The sequence below is a fragment of the Procambarus clarkii genome, chromosome 50 (genome assembly GCF_040958095.1).
Source record: "Procambarus clarkii isolate CNS0578487 chromosome 50, FALCON_Pclarkii_2.0, whole genome shotgun sequence".
Taxonomy (NCBI): Eukaryota; Metazoa; Arthropoda; class Malacostraca; order Decapoda; family Cambaridae; genus Procambarus; species Procambarus clarkii.
In genome coordinates, this window is record NC_091199.1 from 10,044,176 (window position 1) to 10,065,188 (window position 21,013).

General features: G+C 40.9%; 1 protein-coding gene across 3 annotated transcripts in view; it reads right to left on the bottom strand.

Annotated features, from left to right (window-relative positions):
• Positions 1-1,832: 1,832 nt before the first annotated feature.
• LOC123772681 (uncharacterized) overlaps positions 1,833-21,013 on the bottom strand; it is a 175,594-nt gene continuing 156,413 nt past the window's right edge. For all 3 annotated transcript variants that reach the window (XM_045765981.2, XM_045765982.2, XM_045765984.2), the window contains 4 exons: positions 20,030-20,124; positions 11,543-12,246; positions 8,165-8,339; positions 1,833-6,952 (listed from right to left, as the gene is read on the bottom strand). In XM_045765981.2, the coding sequence (XP_045621937.2) occupies positions 6,832-6,952; positions 8,165-8,339; positions 11,543-12,246; positions 20,030-20,124 (1,095 nt within the window). In that variant the 3' untranslated portion in view covers positions 1,833-6,831. The remainder of the gene's footprint in view (positions 6,953-8,164; positions 8,340-11,542; positions 12,247-20,029; positions 20,125-21,013) is intronic.

Below are 21,013 nucleotides of genomic sequence, written 5' to 3' on the forward strand. Positions count from 1 at the left end.
CATTAACTCTTGATCTGTGCATATTCATCAATGCAGATTCAAAGCAAAAGGCTTGGGGGCTTCATTACAAAATATTAAAATCGTATGAGGAGAGATTCATAGGTACAGAACATGAGCTGTTTTCCCCGAGATTCATGCAACCTAGGTGATTTGGTACCCCCATATCCACATGCTTGATCTCATCACCCCTCACCATTATCTTGTGTTTTATGGTTCATTGTATTCTTGTATCAGTGACAACTCCCAAGCATTCTACTCCTCATTTAGTATTGTATTTGCAATTACAAAGTATTACTGTAAACGTTTATAATAATAATGATTAGGTAGGTGTTGTATTGTGAGGTAAAAAATAGACATTACAGGTTTATAGACTTCATCAATATTTTCTGTGGGGAGCCCCATCAGCTCCCTGGAGCTATCGGACTGATATTATCTATATTAGTCTGGGACTTCAGTCAATTGGAGTTCTGCCTACTAGGGACCACGAGCCAGAACCTAGCCCTCTCAGAGAGGCACAGGGAGCAATGGCCTAAGGAAACCCCTACGCCTCTCTAAGGGAGCCAGGTTCTGGCTCGTGTTCCCCAGTAGGCAGAACTCCAATTGACTGAAGCCCAAGATTAATATAGCTAATATCAGTCCGCTAGCTCCAGGGAGCCTCCGGGGCTCACCCAGAAAATGGCGTTTAATTACATTCAATGCTGGTTTTTTCCCATTCAGGGTTAATTTGGGAAAATCTGCTCGAACTCACTGTGTGAGGATTTTCCAGGAACACGTTCAGATTAAGGGCTAAATGTAAATTGCATGCAGGTTGCTCATACTATACAAACATCCAAGTTATTTTGAACACAGCACATGTTCCACCATCAATTGATGATGTTTTTTAATATTTTGATCACAGTGCAGGTCCCACTGTCAATTGCCAATGTTCATAAAATACATTGACTGCATCACAGGTTCCTTCATCAAAAAGCAGTGTTCTCCCAGATTTTGACAACAACAGATGTTCTATCTACTGGCAGTGTTATCAGATGTTTTGGGCATAGTACAAGTTGCTTCATCAACAAGTATTCTTTTCACATGGGTTTTTAATGTATATTATGTTGACCTTATTTCTCAAGTAGGCTTACAGTATAGTACAGTGCATGTACTATGTATATCTATTGTAATTTAAATGTTTTTCAAGCATATTAAGTTTCTCTTAAATGTACAGCTGTCTCTGCTAAGGCACTTGTGAGTCACTTTTGTAAATTATTTTTCTTAACAGTATTTTTGGCAATCATTTTTTAGAAAATACAATAGAGTATACTGCATTGCATGGATTTTCTCATTAAACATACAGGAACTGTACAATGCCACCTTATATTTTAAACAGAAAATCTGTCAGGGTTATCTCAGTTTGTCAGAATTCATGCTAAACATCTTGCTAGTTTATTACTGTAAAAACACCACATGCTGGACATGCTGAGAACAAAAATTGCTGAAAAGAATAACTGATAGGTTTATTTATCTAGACTGACCTTTTAAGCACAGCTGTGCATTCATTTCCTCAGCAACTTCTGATAAATTTTTACAAATTCCACATTTTCTCTCTTATATTTTGATTTTCCATTTGTTTTTATGTACCATTCTGTGATAAACTGAATTCATTGAACCATTTAAAAATGAATTTTTTTGTGTAGAGGATAATATTCAGAGTTAGTTTACAGACTGAAGATATAGTAATCATAATTGAGATAAAAGGTGGATCTAACTTATTTTACACTTTATTTGTATGTTATGGTTATTATTTGTTAAGTATTTATATTAATCAAAATGAAAATTAATACCAGGTATGAGGGGGGTGAATCCCATTTATTATTAACATTTTGTACATGTTTAGCTAAAGTACGGAACAGCTATCACAGAGTTAGTTAAAACTCACATATTGGTTCACATTTTTGCTACCTTTGGAGTAGTGTGAGCTTACCACACATCACAAATTGTCATTTCATTAGCACGCGTAACTGTTCGTGTAACTTTCCAACACCTCAAAGCTTGGCCACATAAGCAAAATACCAGAAATTGGCCAGCTGTTGCTGAGAACAAGTACACTGAAAAAATGCACACTTGGTGTTTTTCATGTCCACATCAACACATAAGAGTACGTGCATCACCAGTTATATGGGATACCCTCCTAATAGCCAAACTGTCAGTTAATCGGACGCCAGTTAACTGGATCTCTCATTAATTCCCTTAAGTGTCATGTGAAATTTTCATTTCATTGGTCACATCATTTGTTAATATTTGCTGCTCATTTCCCACAACCCATAACCTGCATTGCAAGCATTTGAGAACCTATTGACCTACACTACAACTCTACCAGATCCTAAACCTACACTATACATATACTAAAACCCTTTTCCCCTATACTTTACTACAAATATACTGAAACTGTTAATCTACACTATAAATATACCATAACCATTTACCTACACTATAGGGAGACCAAAATCCTTGACCTTTACTACACATATATAACAGAACCCCAAACCTACACTACAAGCATATTAAACCCTGGTCTGCTTTCCCAACCCACCAAAACCTCTATCCTCTACAGTATTATGAATATATCAGACCCTCATATTTACACAATTTAAATGAGACAGCATCAGGAACCCCCACTTAACTGACACAAGTTTAGAGAGCCAGAGAACTGCCGACTAATATTACCAACAGAATTCAGGCATTACAAGGCTGACAAGACACAGCAACACGACATGCGGTCAGGTGTGAGCCACTGTCTGCTCGGACTGCTGCTGCTGGTGTCGGAATTAGCCCTACTCAGTATGTGAACACACACACACACACACCTGCACATAATGAGGAAGTTTTGGCTTATCAACAACATCAGAGGCCAATACCTACTCTTAGAATGTGTAAGTAAAATTTTTTTATATACTGTATAATACCTGTAATATATATACTGTATAGAGAAAAGATTTTGATCACCAATTGTGTACATTTTATGACACAGGCATCCAAATAAAGTTGTATGTCGTCAACATAGGTGAGGACTTTACAGATGTAGCCTTACAGCTACATTATAAGGTATACAAGACCGATATATTGTATGCATTAACTGATGCCAGTATTATGATAACAAGATACTGTACAGTATATAAATTCTTCAACTGGGTACTACTTGTATTTTTGTTGTTTATAGTGTGTGTGTTCAACTTACTGAAGTTAGGAGGACAAGTTGTGTATGGTGTGGCCTGTTCCCTACACCTGTATACCACACCACCACCGAAGTCAAACATACTACATGACTACTGAATAATCGACGTGTCAGTGGATCATTGGTTGGTTAAAAATGGCACATGAAGCAGGTTATGTTGTACTACCATCAAGGACTTATGAGCACTTCAACATAATAAATAGTGCCTATTATTGCGGGTGACATTAGTAAAGTATGAGAGTATGATGGCAGAGCATGGGTGAGAGCTGGGTTGGGGGCCACTTGAGGCTACAGCCTAAACGTTGATAAAACTGATACGGTTGTCATGGCATGTGACACACACTCTAAGTCAGGTACTGCACTGTGAGAAGATGCCAGAAGGAGAGAATTACTTCAGTTTCTTTGAGAATGATCAAAAGGCCCTAAATAGAGATTTGATGTCTATTTAGTCTATTTGACAAAAGAATAGAAGCAGAAGTACAAGAGTGATGGTAGAGAGATGGGTAACTGAACATGCATGAAAATAATGAAGACTTCTGATCAGATGAAAGTGTAATTTTACCTAATTGACAATACATTATGTATATGGAAATAATATTCTGACTATTTATAGCCAGTGATGTGTTGGTAGGTACCATTTAAAGCTTTTAACAATAAGACCCAGTGGTTATGCAGTACAACTGTGGTGCACTGGCTTTAAAAGATTATTCATTGTTTTGTGGGGGGACAGACAGCCAGTGTATATATATACATATACATATACATGTACATATATACACACACACACACATTAGGCTTGTATCGAGGGCCCCCAGGGTTGAGTTACTGACCCCGGCCGGGATGCAACCCCACAACAAGCAGACTAACTCCGGGGTACCTACTTGCTGCTAGGCGAACAGAGCAATTAGGTTAGATACAGAGTAAAGTGTGGTCATTAATGTTTAAGTGTAGTACTGTATATGATTAGTGTTTAGCATCCATTTAATGAATGGAAATTACTGAATAGCCTGGAAATGGATAAGTGTTTGGTATCAGTGAAGTTACAACAGTGTGCTATGATAATCTTGCTCAGGGACCTTTTCCCCAGGCTGTGCCATCACGCACAACCAATTACATTGTGCTACAAATAAACACTGTATTACTACTCACAACTAGAAAATTGTGATGAAGAAGATACTTAAATATACATAAATATATGAAAAAAGCCATGTGTATAACCTATGGCTACTAAGCATAGGATCTACCCTGTGTTGCCATCTATGACTTGGGTTCCAGCCTCTATCACAAGTGAATGGCAAAATGAAATAAATTAACTAACTCATTAGGTATGAGCCTCTTGTAAAAGATGTTACAGTAACTGCATAGTGTTTAGAGTAAACCTGCACTTAATATATGGTTGATTACTAATACAGTACTAACACTATAGTTTCCACTTAAAACACAAAATTCATGATTAATATTACCTGTAAAATCTAAAAAAAAAATATTGCAAATTTTGAACCAAAATATTTTATAGCCATAATATTAAACTCAGATTTACAAAAAATACAAAATTTAGTAAAACATACTTTCAGGATTCCCACGGCATTGATGTTTATTGCTAAATCATATTTTTCGCACAGATGGAAAACAGTGGATATACTAATAAATAAACCAACACAACTCTCTTATAAATGGTGAAAATGACATCACAACTACTTTAGAAATACTTTAAAGACAGACAGATTTTTTCTCCCAGTTATCCAAACCAGCCCAAAGCTAGGCACCCACTTGTTTTTATTTTGGGAAACATTTCCACTCTGTAATTATAATTTTGAGCATGTTAATGGCTTGTATGTAATTCTTTAAAGTGTCATATCACTAATGTAAACCCTTCCATTGCTTGGTTTAAACCTTAAAAAAATAGCATTTCATCAGTTATCTTGTAAAATAGCTTAATTGAATCCTGAATTTACCTTTCTGTAATTACAATTTTGTACTTCTACTGAAGCATTTCCAAATTTCTTTGCTTTACCTATACAGGTACTAAACCAGTGTTCCAATATTTTGCCAGCACTATAAATTACAATACTCAACACCACCAAAGTCATGATTCTCACCTCACTTCATCAGCACAATACCTAAGTACAGTACTTTAATATAAAAATTATAATACCCAATGATGGAGTAATTACATACCCCGGCACTACCAGCATTGTAAATAGCACTACAATATTTCACCACTCCTAGTCGTAATACATAAATATATTTCCAACACTTCAAATTTTAATAGTAGTACCTCATATTGAAGGAATTACAAAACACTTCACCGTCACTGCAAGTCACAAAAGTATCACATAGGTCTCAGTAATCCATTTGCTTGCCCTCACAGCAACAGCCTCTATATAAGGACAATGTTAATGCAGTAGATAAATTATTAATATATTAGTTATTATGTTTCTAACATTTACATCACATTCTTGTATTGCTATGTTTAACGTGCTCACACGCTGTGATTATTTTGGCATAACACACAAGTCACACTGTTTAGCTTTCCTCTGGCTTCATCCTACACATTGTAGTTCAGTAATGTTTTGAGAACACAACTTTCTACATACTTGCTCTCTTTGTTGACGCCTTTGGCAGAATCTTTCCAAGACTTTAGTCGTCAATTTGCAAAATTTAACCAGAATTTCAGTTGTCATAATGAATAGTTATTTTGTTCTGAATTAGTAAGTTTTGCTTCAAACTGTTTGTGAGTGATAGCCAAATTAGAGGAAATACTGTATGCCAGGATTAGTAGTCATACTACCAAAGGTATTCAAGAGGTACTTTAACAGTCATTAAAAATACAGTATGTAAATATTTTCATGTTTAGCCATCTTACAACATCGATGGAATTCTAGCACTACAGTGGTACAATCACAGTTAATTATATATTATCACAAAAGCATTTTCACAGGTTATTTTGCCATTGTTCAAGATATATCTTGATAAAACAAGATATAAGACGTGACTGGCTAAGACAATGAAGAATGGCATTCTGAAATATGGATAAAGGAATAGATGAATGGCACAAGCAACACATACAATGCTGTGTGTGCTGTAAAAGGAGGGACAGCACCTTCTTCAAGTCTGTTCATGTCAAGCATTTTAAAATTTGATGCTTATTTCCACCTTGTTGGGGTGTCTGTACTGATATGATTACCCGAGAGCAGTTCAGTGTATAATAAAGTTTATTTCTGTGTCTATATAGTGGAAGATTATGCCTATGTTCAATCAACATTCTTCCATATATGACACATGAAAAAGATAAATCCCATCACAATGTTTCTATATTTCACCTGGTTCAGATTTGGTGACATACTCCTTTGAGTACTGTATATCTTTTTCACAGGCATGATACACCAGCAGTACACTACTTGCATGAAACTTGTCATTTTTTCTCATACAATATGACTTTCTTCATGCCCATTGTAGAATATTCTGGTATGGGGTGTAGGATTCCTTTTATTACATGAAACATCTTGAGAATAACGATGTGGGTGACTGTCACACAAGTCTACCCAATGACTCTTCTGACTTTGAGGTATCCTGTGGGCCTCTTGGGTGCTAGAAGTACAGTAGAAAAGGGGCTACGGATTGTAGGGGTCACGTGAGCCTACCCAGCGACTTTCTTGACGTTGATTGTGTCCTGCAGGACCTGATGTGTAGTGGGATACTCGCAGGATTCCCAGTGGGTCGACGTAGCCGTGCCTGCACAAGATAACATCAATCACTATACAAGCATAGTATTGTACAATACATAACATGGATAACATTCCACCTTTAGCAATATATTAAAATAGATTACACATACTTGCTCTCTCACCACATTGAAAGTAGTGTAAGAGTTTCCTGGAAGAAACCTAAAAGTGATGCACATGGATGCAGATGTCATTATCAGTAAGGCAAATGAATTAACAGATGTTATGGCAATCACAAACAAAAACAAATGACTGATATTTGATGTAATATACTTATGTGATTATCATGTAACATGAATAGAAAGACCAGTAAGAGTAAGTAATTATCAAAATACAGGAAGATGGAGGGGAAATACCCTGTAGAACGTTTGGTTAAATTTAAACGAAGGTTATTGGAGTTAACTTGGGTTTACAGGTAATGAGGGAGTATTGGCAACAAGATATTTAAATGCCTGTAAAACTAATACAGGTATAGCAGAAATGGTAGCAGTAAGGGAGTCTGCCAAAATTACTAATTATGGGTGATTTCAGTCAGAGTTCTCCATTGTGGAGAACAAAGCTACTGGATGTCATAATAAAAAAACTTCTGCATTCAGTATACTGAAGCTCAAAGAACCTCCTGTAAGGTGCATGGCATGATGAGCTTGTCTGACAACAATTAATTTTCACCCTGGGTGAAGCAAATGTGGACACTTAGGGTAAAATGTTCTACAAACTGGGGATTATTGTTCTGTCATTCAAATACATAGATGAAATACTGTACAAATAATGGAAGAGAGAAGCAAGAAGGAAAACGAGTGTACAAAAAAGGCAACTATGAAGGAATAAGAAGAAATCTTGGTCATAACACAGTTGAAAACTGAACTTGGTGGAAGGTCGTGGGAGGAAACTGAGTAGCTCACAAGATTATGTGGACGTTGGAGAGGGAGGAGGGAATACCTATCTTAGTGGTGCACCATGAACATTGCTAACAACGGTGGCAAGATGCAAACCATTGAATCACAATACTGGCTTCAGTACCTGGCCCCATACCTAAACCCCCCCGAAAAATTATGAGTATGTCAGGTGGCCACAAAAACAAAAAATACTCGATTAAAGATATAAAAAAATACAAAAAATCAGGGTCAGCTCCAGGTTCGAAAGGCACTGCGAGCAAGCAAAATAATTTGGAAATATTGGTAAAATGTAGAACAAGATGATTATTGGTAAACAGAAAACTTACTTGCCAACTTTGGTGCCATCTGAGAGTATTTTTTCAAAGTGAAACTGGTTACCCAGGTCGTAGTTGATGGTGAACTTTCCTTCTGTTGGCAAGTCATCAGTCCCTGTATTTGGAGTTCTGGACAGACCTGTGTCTTGTTCCCCGGTACTTGGTCGTCTCAGGTTAGGGCTTGTATCTGTTAAATCAATCTTCTTTAGTTATATGGTCTTGTAGTTTATTAATGTGCATAATTATGTTTCCTTCTAGATATTATTTGGTATATCAATAGACTGTGAATCACGTATACACGGAGTTGTAATACACGTTGTGGTACTCCCATATTGGTACATTGTTAGAACGGGACTTTAATCAAAGCTTCAGAAAAAGGGGAACATAAAATGCAGGTTCCCACGACAGCTCACATGAACTACAGTTTAGTTCACTCATTTTGCACTCTATTGACATTTCCCAGCCTGTGGGCAGTAGTTCTCAACTACTGTATTTATAAGTAGCAGAGCCCCAATGGCAGTATGAATAGGAACAGATACCAATACTGCAATATGACTGTGTTTAATGAATGAAAGCTTTGGAATTAGCATAGGACAGTTAGCCTCGCAATTGTCAATAGTTCTGCGGTGCGAAATGTAGCAACCACATTCAAGTTAATGCAACATTTATACATTTATTTATTTATTTATTTATTTTTATACAAAAAGGTACATTGGGTTTATTAGAGTACAGAGAACTGAAGTTATATTCTTGTAAAGCCACTATAGCACGCATAGCGTTTCAGCCGGAAACGTTAATAAGTTAATGCATATTTCATACAAATTAGATCACTATTACCCTTGTAACTTTATCACAGCTTTGAGGCAAATTAATACTGTAAAATATAAATAACACTGCTCACAGGATAAATACAGAAGCCATAATACAATAATTATGTTGACAAAATGGAACAGGCGGGAAAACTGATATGGCGCCCTCGGCCCCTCCGTCGTCCGCCCAGAGGCACGACGACGCTGGTGGTGGACGCACGTCAGGTCGCCCCGGGGCCCCTGCCACTTAGCCTCTTGCTTATATTTCCGATGTTTTTGTTGCAACTAATAGTTTAACATTGCGGTACCGTTATCTTTATGTTTGTGCGTTTAGACGAGAGGTCAATGAAGACTTTAGTGATGATATGAGCTCACTCCACCTTGAATGGACACTTCTCTTGTCTCCAGCTACGACCAGGGGGTAACGACTTAACAGGTAAGGATAGTCATCTGTCAAACAAGAGTAGCGTACAAGTATAATAAATAGACCTGCTTATAGTTTGATTAACTTGTGATTGGCGGGTATGCCTATCAATCCTCAACTAACAAGTCAAATTTCAGACGTTATAGTCCCCAGTGTACAAGTCACAAAGTAGTCTGAAACCCAGACGCTCACAGAATTCAACAGAACGAACTTTAAAGCCGTTTTCCATTCATAAATAATGGGTTTGGTGGTTGGATTAATGAGCATTTGACGTTTGTTGATGAGGACGGGTTGATGTGCCACCCACTGTTGGAAGCTGACTCGAGACGGGCTTCATTCCGTTGCCTCATGTTGAGGAAACATTCTAAACCACCTTACTTGACTGTTTATAGGCCTGGATATGCATATATCTTCAGTATATATTAACATTAATTTATTTTCTGAAGAGGGATTACCACATTGAGCATCCCAATTACTACATGAAGGGGGAACCTGCAAGTCATGCATGCATGTGGGAGGTTATATATATATATATATATATATATATATATATATATATATATATATATATATATATATATATATATATATATATATATATATATATATAATGTCGTACCTAGTAGCCAGAACGCACTTCTCAGCCTACTATGCAAGGCCCGATTTGCCTAATAAGCCAAGTTTTCCTGAATTAATTTATTTTCTCTAATTTTTTTCTTATGAAATGATAAAGCTACCCTTTTTATTATGTATGAGGTCAATTTTTTTTTATTGGAGTTAAAATTAACGTAGATATATGACCGAACCTAACCAACCCTACCTAACCTAACCTAACCTATCTTTATAGGTTAGGTTTGGTTAGGTAGTCGAAAAGTTAGGTTAGGTTAGGTAGGTTAGGTAGTCGAAAAAACAATTAATTCATGAAAACTTGGCTTATTAGGCAAATCAAGCCTTGCATAGTAGGCTGAGAAGTGCGTTCTGGCTATTAGGTACGACATATATATATATATATATATATATATATATATATATATATATATATATATATTGGGGATCCCAAGTTTATATATATATAATATATTTTTCAGTTATATATATACTTGTGAGGGGTTGGGGTGGGGGGGCGGTTCTACTTATTATACAAAAGGGATGATTCCCAGTTCTCATACAAGGAGGGTGAAATTAAGACATCACGGCAAAGGAAAACAATATTAATGAATACATCATTTTTGGTTATCTCTACTGCGGCCCCCCCCCCCTCCCCCTTTTTTTCTGGGAAGTGGGGTAGCCCTAACGAGGAGAGTGCTAGTTAAATGAAGTATTGCTGGTATATTTTCTTCCTGGGAGAGTTATTTTGCTCTTTTCGGACATAGGTCGTAAGTTTCACCACATTGTGAAATGTCCATAATGCTATTTTTTTCATATTTGACGTTTGAGTGGCGAATTTAATTTCACATATACTGTATTTCATTGTAAAATTTATCTGGCTTACCATGGTCGCCGATAGTAAAGATTAGCCTCACGGTCACCCCAACTGGTTATTAAGTAGACCCAATGGTATTTAACCTGTTGTTAAGTAGTACTTAACTACTACTACTACGTAATAGTACACTACTTAAATAATGCACATTTATATTTGAATTATAACTTCCAAAACAACACCTCACAGTATAGATTTGAAATGCGAAATAAGTTTATCCTATTTCTTAAACTCGTGCTGCTTTGTTTAATCTCTCAGGAATAAGAATAACCACAGGAATAAGAATAACCACTGATTTTAGTATGAAGCTTAAAAGTGAGAATAATTAATTTATGATACACAACAAAGTGAAAATTGACAATTACAGCTTTGTAAATGTATACTTAAAATACATTTATTAAAACTGACAAGGTTGCGTGACCATACATGACTTAGTATTAAGGAAGTCGTCATTGGTGGAGACCTACAATTGAGAGTAAATTCTAAAGTAATAGTTAAGTTCACTTGACAATAATTAAGTGAAAATGAGTAGAACTGGAAGATAAGGACTGATAATATTAAACATCCGCTATTGTGGGGAAATACATTTTCTAGGATCCCTTGATAAATCATTACATTTTAATGGTATATAAATTATGTTATCGAAGACCCATATTAGGTTCCTAATATTAACGTACCTGGTTTAGGCTGAGTGCGTCGGAATGGTCGCAGTTGTTGACGGAGATTGTGGGAGGCTGCTGGCCGCCCTCCCCACCTGGTGCTGCCTCGCGTCCGTGTCTTGGTGTTCGTTGTCACCTGTGGTCGGCTGACGGGGTTGGTGAGAGGCCCCTGAGCACTGGCTGAAGAAAGGTCACTCTTGGTGAATTCTGAGCCTGAGACACTGGTAGAAGTAGGGTCCCTCCTAGTGGGTTGAGATAATGGAACACTAGAAATAGGGTCTCTCCTAGTGGGTTCGAATAATGGAATACTAGAAGTAGGATCTCTCCTTGTGGGTTCGTATAATGGAACACTAGGAGGAGGATCTCTTCTAGTGGGTTCTGAGCCTGGGACACTGGTAATGGGAGGAGAGATGCTTTGTGCCTGCACTTCGGTAGGTGCTGGTACAAGAGGTCTTTTGGTCGCATCAGTTAACTGTGATATGCTAGGTTCTTGTGTTATATGCAAGACACTTGGATCTTGTGTTACTGGGGTTTCCGGAGGTGGCTCAGTAATCTTGGGCACTTTCATCGTCTTCTGGCGGACGATGCGGTAGCCCTTGGTGTCGGCGATGTAGTCGTAGAGACGCAGGAGTCCCGTGGCGTCCACCCAGCCGTACGTCCCGATCACTGTCCCGTCGTCCAGTCGCTTCTCCTTCCTGTACTGTCCATTGTATGTCTGGTACCTGCCGGGAGACATGCATGTTAGGCATGTTGGTACTCACGGGGAGACATGCATGTTAGGTATGTTGACGCCTGCCGGGAGACATCTTAAATGTGTTGATATCTGCTGAACCATACGCAAGTTAGGTGTGGAACGTTAAACCCTACAAAAGGACATCTCTAAGCAAAAGCTCACACCCGACTCTTAATACATGTGTGACTATTTCAGTGGAATTATCTTCAATGTGCAACAAGTCAGATAGTGGAAACAAATTTAAGTATACAAATTATCCTTAAATGGTATCAGGTGATCAGGTAAGCATCCCCGAGAAATGTGTCTACGGGGAGACAGTGTCTGTGGTAATTGTTAGGCTGCGAGGAGACCGAGTGTCTAGGAATTGTTAGGCTACGAGGAGACCGAGTGTCTAGGAATTGTTAGGCTACGAGGAGACCGAGTGGCTGGGAATTGTTAGGCTACGAGGAGACCGAGTGTCTTGGAATTGTTAGGCTACGAGGAGACCGAGTGTCTGTGGGAATTGTTAGGCTACGAGGAGACCGAGTGTCTGAGAATTGTTAGGCTACGAGGAGACCGAGTGTCCGTGGGAATTGTTAGGCTACGAGGAGACCGAGTGTCCGTGGGAATTGTTAGGCTACGAGGAGACCGAGTGTCTGGAAATTGTTAGGCTACGAGGAAACCGAGTGTTTATGGGAATTGTTAGGCTTCGAAGAGACCGAGTGTCCGTGGGAATTGTTAGGCTACGAGGAGACAGAGTCTGGGAGTTGTTGCGTATTAACAATAAAGTTTTTGTCCGCCTACAATAAGGACGACAGGATGTATAATAATACTACATTAAACACCGTGTAAACTGGCAGCCAGCCCAGTTATGTTCTCAGGGAAGGAACATGATGGGGGTAGAGTTGCAGGAAATTCCTTCAGTTACGCACGTATACATTGCTTGTGAATGTTTTTTTATGACACCCGCTATTTGGTGCGTGGTGGAGTGGTATCCGTGTCCGTTTGGGTACTTCCCGAATAGTGTTTGCAGAGACTGAGCTGTAGCTCTTGGGTACTACCTGTTTGTTCCTCGAGTTCTTTGAAATATTTTACGTAGTTTTGTATTTGAATCCTTGTATGGCGTCTGCCTCTCGCACTCGTATGGATGATAGTACAGTATATTGAAGAGTCCATAAAGAGCCTGGAGGTCCCTGTGTTCGTGGGTGTTGTCACGGCCAGGCCAACCCTCACAGGACAGGTGATGACTTTGTGTTAATATCCAACCTTGACTTGCGGTTGTATCAGCACAAGTGAAAATACAATTAAATTTGTTAGTCTGTAAAAATAATTTCGGAAAAATGGTTTTGTCCAGGCCCATTCCCATGTGATATGGAGCTAAGTTTACTGCTGAAACACTGCAAACCCCCGGCTGGAAGATAGGTTTCTGAAAAATTCAGCATTTACATTAGTGTGTCTTGAGTATTTCAGAATATATGCAGGCTCGTCAAGATAACAAAAAATGGTTAAAATTTGTTTCGGGTAAACAAGTAGATGTATCTGTTTTCGTACCCAACCTGGCATGTGGTTCTCGGGCCCCACGGCTGCCAGGCGGCATTTCTGGCAGTAAAATGTTTTGTTTAAGGTTAGTAAGGAATGTCCAGTAGCCTTGTTTAGAGGAACGGGAGGTGGCGTGGCATTATCCTTTAAGATGAGTGATGGGAGTCACCTTGGCCACCTGTGGCAGATGTGAAGTTCCTTCATCATGAACACTTAGCCGTTCACCGAAGTCTGTGTTACCATGGCACATCCTGCCATGAGACCAGAAGACATGGCAGGATGTGCAGAATACCCCCGTTGAAAAGCAGAGGTGCAACAGGTACTCCGAGAGAGAACTCTATCAACATCAGAGGCCCGAGACTGTTCAACACGCTTCCGCTACACATAAGGGGCATAACTGGCAATCCCCTCACAGTGTTCAAGAGAGAACTGGATAAGCACCTCCAAAGGATACCTGATCAACCAGGCTGTGACTCATACGTCAGGATGCGAGCAGCCGCGTCCAACAGCCTGGTTGATCAGTCCGGCAACCAGGAGGCCTGGTCGACGACCGGGCCGTGGGGACGCTAAGCCCCGGAAGCACCTCAAGATAACTCAAGATGGCTCTTCCTGCGTGTGATGTCTATGATTAAGTACTTACCTAGTTGTGTTTGCGGGGGTTGAACTTCATCTCTTTGGTTACGGCTTTCAGTATTCTATCCACTGATGCCCAGGTTGTCTTGTAGTTCCTTGCAGTCGTCCACCTTATTGATCCTCTTCATAATTTTTGAGCACTCAGCAAACAATGAGATGAAAGGAACTGTGTCCTAAGTTTTCCATATATCACATTTACATTTACATAGATTAATGTTAGTACTGATTCCTTGTGGAATCCCGCTAGTAACATCTCGACAATCTGAAATTTCTCGTCACTATGAGTGTCATCTGTTGCTTAGGTATTCATTTTATCCACCGGAGCACCTTTTTATCACTCCATGACATCTGTCGATTCCCAAGTTTGTGGAGTAATGGTGGAACTTATTTTATTTTGCATACCCTCTTAATTATTATGAGTTTCGATTAGGGAAATTAATTTCATCAGATTTACATATGGTGATATTGGCCCGGTTACCTCGGGGGCTGAAGGCGGCAGGGCAGGTTTGGCTCCTGCAAGCGCGCGCCTTCTCCAGCATCAGACCTTGACCTCTTCGTCATCGCTTCAAGGTCCTTTTCAAGACGGGTTTTATGCAGGTGTGCTCACTTGGGTGGCTCGACCGCTCATATTACGAGGCAGATTGCTGGAGTTCAGAAGCATAATTTTTGCTTTCATGCTAGAGTGAACCGACAAGTGTGAACCCGGCTTGTTACTCCCGGGGCGGGACGAGCTCCGTCTGTTCCACACATGCCCAGGCTCCTTCCCGCCAAATACACGCCGAAACTAAGACGTTGCTACAACGTTCGAACAAGTTTTAACACCTAACCAGTTATAACAACCAATATAACAAGTTGTAACAACGTTCTAATACGTCATAAACATGTTAAGCCAAGATGTAACAACTTTATTTCAAGTTGAAACAAGCTGAAAATAGACACAGTTACAGTTTGTTTCCAGGGTTACCAAGCCCCTCGCGAGTACCAAAGATGTTTCCGTAAAGCCTCTTCCAAAGATAACACAAGTATAAACTGACAAGAAAAGTTCTCAGAGAGTAAATATTAACGTGGCACATACGAACTTGTACTCGTTACAAACACGTGTGCGTTTTGTTTAAGCGTTTTTCTGTTAATTTAAATGATTTTTGTATAGTTTCACGAGTGAAGAGCGAACGTTATGATGCGGGTCGCCTTGCCTCAAGCCGGACCCTGTAGACTAATACGTCACATCTTTTTACGGAATTGACCAATGCGCTAAAAATACAACGCATGAGTAAAAATTAAAGCACCGTAATGTTGACGTTTTCTGTGCATCGACCTCGATAGGTTAGGTGGGTTGTTTGGGTGTGTTCGTTTCTTGTGCTTCATGGGGCACCGTCTTATATATGGTGTATATATTGTTTACGAATGTTATTGATGGATAAATGTACTCCAATACACCTGAAGTATCAATGTTACCACAGGATGTACTCCACTACACACCTGGAGCTTGAATGTTACCACAGGATGCACTCCAGTACACACCTGGAGTTAGGCATGCTGTAGGACGGGTTAGGGGTGAGCTGCTACCTGAATCACTCCTACACCTTTACCTGATTTATCGAATTATTAAAATAGTATGATCTCACAGCTTGGTAATTTGCCAGGCTCGCCCATCATATGCTTCATGGATGAGGCATATATGTAACTCCTTTTTTGTAACAAAGTTCAATAAAACAAATATATATGTGTACATACAAAAGAATGGGGGTGGAAGAAGATAATATTAGTGTTCAGTGAGAAACCACAAGGTCTTCTCTGAATACTTTTTATTATTTTCTTCTCCGAGGCTATGGGTCCCACATCGGCACCAGAGGTGGTACCCTCACAAACATTATATATATATATATATATATATATATATATATGTCGTACCTAGTAGCCAGAACTCACTTCTCAGCCTACTATGCAAGGCCCGATTTGCCTAATAAGCCAGGTTTTCATAAATTAATTGTTTTTCGACTACCTAACCTACCTAACCTAACCTAACCTAACTTTTTCGGCTACCTAACCTAACCTAACTTATAAAGATAGGTTAGGTTAGGTTAGGTAGGGTTGGTTAGGTTCGGTCATATATCTACTTTAATTTTATCTCCAATAAAAAACAATTGACCTCATACATAATGAAATGGGTAGCTTTATCATTTCATAAGAAAATAGAGAAAATATATTAATTCAGGAATACTTGGCTTATTAGGCAAATCGGGCCTTGAATAGTAGGCTGAGAAGTGAGTTCTGGCTACTAGGTACGACATATATATATATATATATATATATATATATATATAATATATCTCTGCGAGTGGCTTGGCTACTTGGTCATATATTAATTAGGCTATAAGACACGGAGAAGTCACATTGTACGGTAGTGTAGAGTTTGGGGGGGGGGGGACTTCTAGTGTACCTGGTGTGTGTGTGTGTGTGTGTGTATGTATGTGTGTGTGTGTGTGTGTGTACTCACCTATTTGTGCTTGCGGGGGCTGAGCTTTGGCTCTTTGGTTCCGCCTCTCAACTGTCAATCAACTGGTGTACAGATTCCTGAGCCTACTGGGCTCTATCATATCTACATTTGAAACTGTGTATGGAGTCTGCCTCCACCACATCACTGCCTAATGCATTCCACCTGTCAACTACTCTGACACTGAAAAAGTTCTTTCTAACGTCCCTGTGGCTCATTTGGATACTCAGTTTCCACCTGTGTCCCCTTATTCTCGTACCACCATTGTTGAATAGTTTATTCTTGTCTACCCTGTCAATTCCCCTGAAGATTTTGTAGGTAGTGATCATGTCTTCCCTCACTCTTCTGTTTTCCAGTGTCGTAAGGTGTATTTCCCGCAGCCTTTCCTCGTAACTCATGCTTCTTAGTTCTGGGACTAGTCTAGTGGCATACCTCTGAACTTTTGTTTTGTGCTTGACAAGGTACGGGCTCCATGCTGGGGCCGCATACTCCAGGATTGGTCTTACGTGTATGTGTGTGTATGCGTGCGTGTATAATGTATGTGTATGATGCCGAGGACTGGACCATGGGCAGCAGAAACCGGTTCGGCAAATGGCGTCACCCAAGTGCAGACAGTTAACGTTTGTTGTCAACACGGCGCCTTTTATCTGTTTGCGACTTGATGACTCATTGCTAATACAGACTACACGCTCACGAACTCAAATAGGTAAGGCACACACACACACACACACACACACACACACACACACACACACACACACACACACACACACACACACACACACACACACACACACACATCTATAAGAGAGAATGTCTGTTCGTGGCTGGGGGAAGGGGGCAGACGCGTCGAGCTAGCCTCACCAAACTTTGCAAGATGACTTTTGAGTGTATGACGAGTGTCATAGGATGGTTGGGGTCGACACCCTGTGTTCTTCGTCAACCAAGATTGGTTTCTAATGCAATAACCGTGTTTGATTGTATATTGTGTTGTCCAACTTATCTCTCTGCTGGATATATATATAACTATGAAAGTGTTAAACCTCTCCCTGCAAGATGACCAATGGGACCAAGCAACGCTCCCAGTTAGACTCGGGAATATAGGTATTCGCAAGGCGACATAGTTAACATCACCGGCATTCTTATCCTCGACCAGTGCTACAGGGGAATTAGTGAATATTTCGTAGGTCTCCTTTATATGTGGGTTACCGCTGTATAGGACCTTCCCCCCTGCCCTTCTGTGGCCGAGTGAGACGGGTGAGGTAGGCAACAGAAGACGGGGTGTCAGGGTCGGGTTTAGACTCCACCCTATGTACAATTGCTCCACGACTTTCCTGGTGGTGGGCACAGGGCGTGGAGGCCCCTCTCTCACCTCCCCGCTTGGCCAAAACGCCCACATCAGTCTCCCCCGCCGCCCTCTTCCTCGCCCCTCCATCACACGGACTCCCTCACGCTCCTTAGGGAAGGGTGGAGTTGCTCTGGAATTATTATCTTGATTGTGGAGCCATGCTGGTGCATGGAGAAGTGGGAGTAGGTGGTGGGTAGTGTGGGGCAGCGGGTGGAGTTCATGGAGAAGTGGGTGTGGGTAGTGGGCGTCATGGAGCAGTGGGTGTGGGTAGTGGGCGTCATGGAGCAGTGGGTGTGGGTAGTGGGCGTCATGGGGCAGTGGGTGTGAGTGGTGGGTGGGGTCACGGATCAGTGAATGTGGGTGGTGCTGGCCAAAGAGCAGTGTATAGGTTGTGGGGGTCATGGAGCAGTGTGTATAGGTTGAGCTCTGGCTCTTTGATTCAGCCTCTCGACTGTCAATGAACTGGTGTACAGATCCTGGAGCCTATTGGGCTCTGTCAAATCTACATTTGAAACTGTGTATGGAGTCTGCCTCCACTACATCACTGTCTAATGCATTCCATATGTTAACTACTCTGACACTGAAACAAGTCTTTCTAATGTCTCTGTGGCTCATTTGGGTACTAAGTTTTTACCTGTGTCCCCTTGTTCGTGTTCCACCCGTGCTAAAGAACTTGTCTTTGTCCACCCTGTCAATTTCCCTGAGAATTCTGTAGGTGGTTATCATGTCTCCCCTTACTCTTCTGTTTTCCAGGGTAGTTTGGTTTAGATCCCGTAGCCTTTCCTTGTAGCTCATACCTCTCAGTTCTGGGACTAGTCTGGTGGCATACCTCTGAATCTTTTCTAACATCTTGTGTTTAACTAGGTATGGACTCCAGGCTGGAGCTGCATACTCCAGCTTCTCACACAAGTTTCTTAAGGCAGTTCTTAAGGTGGGGGTCATGGAACAGTGTATATAAGTAGTGGGGGGTCTTGGAGCAGTGTGTATAAGTAGTGGGGGGTCTTGGAGCAGTGTGTATAAGTAGTAGGGGGTCTTGGAGCAGTGTGTATAAGTAGTGGGGGGTCTTGGAGCAGTGTGTATAAGTAGTGGGGGGTCTTGGAGCAGTGTGTATAAGTAGTGGGGGGTCTTGGAGCAGTGTGTATAAGTAGTGGGGGTCTTGGAGCAGTGGGTTTCGGTTTACAGGGAGAGGTGGGGGGGGCGAGGGTGGCCGTGTTGTGATACATACAAATTAGTGTGGATTGGAATTTCGAGGCTGTTTTACGGTCGACGACCTTGGAAGTTAATGGTTGGTGGAGAGGCTAAGCTATAAAAATTGTCGGAGGCTAAGGTTGTGTTGGAGGGAGGAGGAGAGATCGGTAGAGCTGCTGATGGAGGTGAAAGATCTCTGAAGGAGTTGAAACCATTCTTGGAGGGAAAGAAGACAGTGAACGGGTCAGTGGAGGTCATCGGTGCCACAGTGGTTTAAGGTCACGTCTTGATGACCTGCTTCATCGCTCACGGGGGTGTCCTTGGGTCCTTGTGGCCTGGCTTGACCTTTCGCGGGGGTGTGCTTGGTGTCGTATGTACATTTATTTGCATTCTGGGAGTGAGGGAGGGGGGCAGGTCGTAGCGTAGGATAGGAGTCAGAAGAAGGGACGTAGGACACCCACTCTGAAGGGCATGCCACCCCTGTGTGAGGGGGGGGGGGTATATTATAAATTAACCTACTACCCAACCACACACACACACACAGTCATACATATGCATGCATACATATACAAATACAGAAAAAAATCTCACCTGAAGTAGCGATCAGGACCGGTGTCTGTCTGTATGTGGTACTGCTTCGGCGTCTTGCTGTAGCCAGCCACGCCTGACACCACGCCCACCACAGCCTGGGAGTATAGGAAAGACGGAGTTAATATCAAACGTATGAGAACTGCAGTACATACTTTCTTTATGACCTGCATAGCAGTGTTGGCTGCATCTCGGAAGACAAGCAGAGTCAGAATTGATCAAACATTTACGTGTCCACTTACGAAACCTGTATATCTTTTCTTGATCATGGCGGGTTCGCTTTGATGAACTTTAAGAGAAGTTCGAAACGCTGCAAGGTTGTTAATAACAATAATATCCTTGGGTCAAGAACGACCTCGCAGAGTCTCCAAGCTCGTAAACTGTTTAATAAATTCAGATTAAGTTACCATGACCGAGGAGGTCTTACAGGTTTCGTAAGTGAGGAATCCTGTCCGTAGAATTTCCTGTCTAAGTTGTTCGCCGCCTAAGGCATCTCCATAGCTAATGCTACGCTTCCCAAATTCGTAGTAATTATGTAATAAATCTATTCAATATTATGCCAGGGAGACGGGGCAGCAAACCCAAACAAGCGCATGTATGATATGAGGCAGCGAACCCAAACAAGCGTATGTATGATATGAGGCAGCGAACCCAAACAAGCGCATGTATGATATGAGGCAGCGAACCCAAACAAGCGTATGTATGATATGAGGCAGCGAACCCAAACAAGCGCATGTATGATATGAGGCAGCGAACCCAAACAAGCGCATGTATGATATGAGGCAGCGAACCCAAACAAGCGTATGTATGATATGAGGCAGCGAACCCAAACAAGCGCATGTATGATATGAGGCAGCGAACCCAAACAAGCGCATGTATGATATGAGGCAGCGAACCCAAACAAGCGTATGTATGATATGAGGCAGCGAACCCAAACAAGCGCATGTATGATATGAGGCAGCGAACCCAAACAAGCGCATGTATGAT